We start from the raw sequence: 6000 nt of genomic DNA, 5'->3' as shown, positions 1-6000 counted from the left end.
CTTGGTACAGATAACCAGATGTTTGAAGAAAGGGAGGGGGACTGGGCACGGTGGCTCACTCCTGTCATCCCAGCACTTCGAGAGGCCAAGGTGGGCAGATGGCTTGCGCCCAGGAGTTCAGGACCAGCCTGGGCAATATGGCAGGACCCTGAATCTACAAAAAATTAAAAAAATTAGCTGGGCCTGGTGGTGCCACACTTGGGATACTGAGGTGGGAGGATTGCCTGGACCCAGGAGGTCAAGGCTGCAGTGAGCAGGACTGTGCCACTGTACTCCAGCCTGGGTGGGGGCAAGACTCTGCCTCAAAAAATAAAAAAAATAAAAAAATAAAAATAATAATAATAAAAGAAAAAAAGGGAGGGAGAGGGATTAAAAGTAGTTAATGAAAATTTATGAGATATTTTTAAAGTTCCATTATTTTATTCCCCTGCTTTTTATTATTTATTTTTTAATTTTTTGAGATGGAGTCTTGCTCTGTCAGCCAGGCTGGAGTGCAGTGGCACAATCTCGGCTCACTGCAAGCTCCGCCTCCCAGGTTCATGCCATTCTCCTGCCTCAGCCTCCTGAGTAGCTGAGACTACAGGCACCTGCCACCACGCCTGGCTAATTTTTTGTATTTTTAGTAGAGATGGGGTTTCACCATGTTAGCCAGGATGGTCTCGATCTCCTGACCTCGTGATCCGCCTGCCTCGGCCGTCCTAAGTGCTGGGATTACAGGTGTGAGCCACTGCGCCTGGCCTACTCTCCTGCTTTGAATCAAATAAGGTATGGCACACAGCTTGCTGAATCCCGAGGTCTACTTATTAGTACCTACTTATTTCTCTTTTCACTATCCTTCAGATCCTGTTTAAAATCCTAAAGTTACTTATTTACATTAGGAGGTGCAGGTATTTCCTAATAGGAATAAGCACTTTTTTTTGTCATTTTGCAAGCTCCTCTTCTATACCATGCCATCTTTAATTTTAAACAGCCCCGTCTGATATCATCACAGAGGACCTGGCGTCAGCCACTCAAAGAGAACATTCTGCCTCCTGGGTGTCAGGTGCTTTTCTTGGTAATGCTAAGTGTGGGCCAGCATGATGCAGCGGTTTTCCCACTTGCCCCTTTGACTCTCTGTGGTGGCAGGGCACCATGTTTTATGATCACATCATTTTTTCACTCTGACATGTGTTCAAACTTTTGCTTTGGTTTGGGTCTTTCAGGTCTTATCAAGGAACTCATCTTACATGTGTAGACATCTTCACCTTTCAAAAACACTCTGTTCTGGAAGTTCTGTTGCTAATAATTTTAGAGTTTAATTAGCTGAGACAAAGAAAGTATTTATCACTTAAATTCCCAGACAGTGACTTGGCAAAATGAGACCTACTAGATTAAGAGTAAAAATGAAGAGGAAAGAAAAACAAATTAGGTATCATTTCATGCTAGTTGGGTATCAGGATATGAGAATGGTAAATGTTTCACTTTTTAATTTCCAGATTCAAATTATTAGTGCAGCTCATGTAGAGATACAGGAACAAGAGATAATATTATCTGAAATAATATTCAATATTATTGAATATATAATATTGAATATTATTATTTCAGCCAGGTGTGGTGGCTCGTGTCTGTAATCTCGGCACTTTGGGAGGCTGAGGGAGGCAGATCGCTTGAGCCCAGGAGTTTGAGACTAGCCTGGGCAACATAAGGAGAGCTCATCTCTCTCTCTCTTTTTTTTAATTCATTACATAAAAACAGACTGGGGCAACGGTTTATTTATTTACTTGCTTTTGACATCATATTTGCTTCTTCAACTAAAATGGTTTCCTCCATCTAGGATGTTGTGGTGTCTGAGTAATTAAAAAACTTAAAACGGTTTCTTCTTCCTATAAAGTAATGCAATTTTCTCTCTTATGGATTTCTTCCTCTTTCAGGGATTCAGAGTCAAAATTTATAAGAATATTATTGAGCCTGGCACATAAAACTTTTATGTGAAGTTAATCTGGTTGAGTATTTGGGAGTGGGAGGATCTCAGAGAGGACAGAAAACTGTTTATGAAAACTAACAGGCGATGATGAAACATTCCAGTGGTTCTGCAGATGATTCTGACTCATTATTTTCTCTTCATGAACGTCATATTTAGAAAACAATTTTTTCTTACTAAACGAAGTGAATTTATTAAGTAACAATTCAGCTTTCACTTATCAACAACATGTAAGTGCTGGATTAAAATAACTGATCAATATGAGATGACAATGGTGTTCTAGTGAAGACACAGAAATCCAATGATGAAGCTTTATCATGAGTAAATGGATGGTTTCCATTAGATTCTGTCAAATATTGAATACAGATCTCCATTAATATCTCTGGGCTCGGGAGGCCAAAATAAAAAACACTTGTAAAGACAGTCAAGAGGAAAAGGAAACCATGAGATACAGAGAATCTAGGGTAAGGCAAAGTCTTGCCATGCGCATCCCCTCTTTGGCATCATCAGCAAATTATCTGCATGTTTTTCAGAGTGTATGTTACTTGTGTATTTTGAACCTTTTTCACTAATACCATGCTCTGCTATCTACCAAGCTTCCAATCTGTGATGGTCTGTTAGGTTACAATAAATGTTTCTATGACATCAATGAGCTCATTTGTGATCAGTAAATAGGAGCGTGAACTCAGTGTAACATGGAGTTGTTCTGGCTTCTAGCCATGGGCTCTGGAATAGCAGAAGTAAAATTGTAACTCTAAGGAGGAAAGGAAAGTTCTCAGTCATTTCAGCTCTTTCTTAGGGAAATAAAAGGAGTGCCTGCACCTGGGGCTCCTCCCCAGCGAGGCATACCCCTGAGATTTGCATGATTCCGGGCCCTGACCGGTTGCATTTCCTCCTATGCTCAAAGTTCCTCTTCCACCTGCTCTGCTCAGTGCTCAGAAACCAATAATCCCACTCAATTGTTTCCGTGCATTTTTAACAACCCCTGAGGCGGCCTTCACCACATGATAAGTTGCCTGCCTAGGCTATCCAGGTTACCTCTAGAAGGACTATTCATGTTTTTGTTAGTGGTTTAGTTACACAGATGTACAATTTTTGAGAAGTTTATCCCTAATCTTATTTTTACTGTAAACTCTTTAATGAACATTATGGCAGAATGCATTGTTTTTGAGGAACAAGTATCTTGTGTTATTGTAGAAGTACTGTACACTTAGTGGATGCTTACTAAATGCTGACACATTATTTATTATTGTCACAGGAATTTTAAATAGTAATTCCATGGAATGACTGTATTAATAAGAAACCTAACTACAAGACTTGAGCAAGACCATTTAACTCTCTAGAGTATAGAATCTCTGTTATTTTATTTTATTTTATTTATTTATTTTGAGACAGAGTCTTGCTTTGTCACCCAGGCTGGAGTGCAGTGCAGTGGCATGATCTCAGCTCACTGCAACCTCCGCCTCTGGGGTTCAAGTGATTCTCCTGCCTCAGCCTCCCGAGTAGCTGGGACTACAGACGCCTACCACTAAGCCTGGCTAATTTTTGTATTTTTAGTAGAGACGGGGTTTCACCATGTTGACCAGGCTGTTCTAGATCTTCTGACCTCGTGATCCACTTGCCTCGGCCTCCCAAAGTGCTGGGATTACAGGTGTGAGCCACCGCACCCAGCCTAAAAGTCATTTTAATTTGTAAGATATGTTTACTGTTTTAGAGAGACAGAGGCTAACTTTTCATTTTCAAGGACTGCTGAACAATCATCCTCGAGTTCTTGAAGTTGAATAAAAGGAAACTGTACTTGTTTTTCAAACCATTTGGCTACTGTAAGAAGCTGCTGGTCACAAAACGCACGTCCAATAAACTGCAGTCCTATTGGCAACCCTTGGTTTGAGAGTGCAACAGGGATACTCACTGCTGGCAATCCTGGGAAAAGAAGGAAACCCAGTAGGTGATTAATTCTCCATCCTAATTAGCAGAGACCTCTTCCACTTTACAGTGCTAATAAGTACAATACAGGATAAGGTTTAAAAAACAACCAAAAATATTATGCTATATAATGCTTTTCTACTGTTTTGTTTACTTAACAATATATCTTGGAAATCATTCTGTACCAGTTCACAGAAACCTTCTTCATTCATTTCTTACTGCCGTACAGTACTCCATTACTTGGTTTTACCGTAATTGAGTAAACCAGTCTTCTATGGTTGGGTATTTAGATTGTTTTCAATATTTAGCTATTTTTTACAATGCCCCAGAGAATTACCTTGTGTATGTATTTTTTTGGTATTCTTGAAATTTTCTTAGATGAAGAGGAGATTGCTTCATCAAAGGACAAATGCATATGTAATTAGATATTGCAAAATTCCCCTGCAAAGAAGTTGTACCATTTTGAACTTCCACCTACAGCCTTGCAAACAGAGTGTGTTGTTCAGTTTTTGAATTTTTGGCAATCCATTAGATGAGAAATTAGCTCAGGGTAGTTTTAATTCCAGGTTTGGGCAGATAAAGTACAAAATCCCAGACCATCTTGTTATATCATAAAACAAGTTTTCAAAAATTAATGGGGACAGTTTTAAAGGATACATATAACTTGAAGGGGCTCTTACTGGCCAAATTTAAGGCAACTTGAGCATCAAAAACAATACTGAAAGTAATTGCTTATAATACACTGAATTAAAGAAAAAAAGGAAGGCTCTTCTTTAGAGAATACTGCTAGCTAATAAATGTAGAAGGAATGACAAATTTAGTAAAGCCAGAATTTTGTAATTCTGTAGCTAATATTTCAAGGACGATCAATGAATGCTAAAACTGGGTTCAAGATTATTGGAAAATAGGATATTCACATGGTCTCAAAATATTACCCCAGAAATTGCTTAAAAAATGATAAAAGGAAAAATGTACCTTTTTATAAGGAAACATCTAGCAGTTACTTCCTTAGCAAAGTGATCAACTTGGTTTCCAAAAGTGAGACAAACTGATGTTAACTGTTTCCTGACATGAAGATTATGTAGTATTTCTACCAAAAATGTTTAACTCAACCCAATCATGAGGAAGCAATCTGACAAATCCTGATTATGGATGGGACATCCTACAGCACAAATGGACTGGGCTCTTAACATTTTTTACGTGCTAAAGATAAGAACTGTTGAACCAGAGTTCTACATCCAGCAAAAATAACCTTTAAAAATCAAAGGGAAATCAACACATTCTCAAAAGGAAAGCTTTGATAATTTTTCATCAGCAGACCTACCCTACAAGAAAGGCTAAAGAAATGTCTCTAAACGGAAGTGACAAAATAAAGAATCTTGGTACTTCAGGAAGGAAGAAAGAACACAGTAAGCAAAAGTATAGGTAAATGTAATAGACTTTCCTTTTCCTCTTAAGTTTTCTACATTATGTTTGATGATTGAAACAAAAATTATAGCACAGCCAGATGTGGTTTTAAAGAAAAAGGAGAGGTGGGGTGATTATTCTAGAGTTTAAAAAGATACCATAAACCAATGTAATATATCAGGAGGAAAGACAACTTATAAAAGACACTTTTGGCAGAACTGAGAAAATTTGATATAAACTATATTTGAATTATTACTCAATCAGGTTAGTTTTCTTAGGTATGACAATGGAATTGTGGTTCTGTAGGAGAATTTATCCTTATAAGATTTGTACAAAAGAATTTAGGGGTGAAGTGTCATGACATCTGAAACTTTCAAGTGATTAAGGTAAAAACAAAGTTGTGTGTGTGAGTGTGGGTGTGTAGAAAGAGGAAGAGAAGGGCAAAGCAAATAAGGCATAATGTTAACAAGATTACATCCAGGTGAAGGGCATATCAGCATTCATTATACCACTTTTTCAGCTTTTCTGTGGGTTTTAAATTTTTCAAAATAAAAGTTAAAAAAAAAACTACTAAGTGTGTTGTGTTTGTGTGTGTGTGGTGAGAGTGCAAGCATATGTACTGATATGGTTTGGATCTGTGTCCCCACCCAAATCTCATGTTGAATTGTAACCCCCAGTGTTGAAGGTGGGGCCTAGTGGAAGGCGAC

The 6000-nt window shown here is 38.3% G+C and overlaps 1 protein-coding gene across 1 annotated transcript in view; it reads right to left on the bottom strand.

Annotated features, from left to right (window-relative positions):
• Positions 1–1270: 1270 nt before the first annotated feature.
• The window catches only part of QRSL1 (glutaminyl-tRNA amidotransferase subunit QRSL1), a 38538-nt gene continuing 33808 nt past the window's right edge, over positions 1271–6000 (bottom strand). The window contains exon 11 of the mRNA XM_032155962.2: positions 1271–3883. Coding sequence (XP_032011853.1) covers positions 3663–3883 — 221 coding nt within the window. The 3' untranslated portion in view covers positions 1271–3662. The remainder of the gene's footprint in view (positions 3884–6000) is intronic.

Source organism: Hylobates moloch, unplaced genomic scaffold (assembly GCF_009828535.3).
Source record: "Hylobates moloch isolate HMO894 unplaced genomic scaffold, HMol_V3 SCAFFOLD_2, whole genome shotgun sequence".
NCBI classification, from domain to species: Eukaryota; Metazoa; Chordata; class Mammalia; order Primates; family Hylobatidae; genus Hylobates; species Hylobates moloch.
The sequence above is the reverse complement of the archived record's forward strand: the minus strand, read 5'-3'. Positions and strand labels throughout refer to the sequence as shown.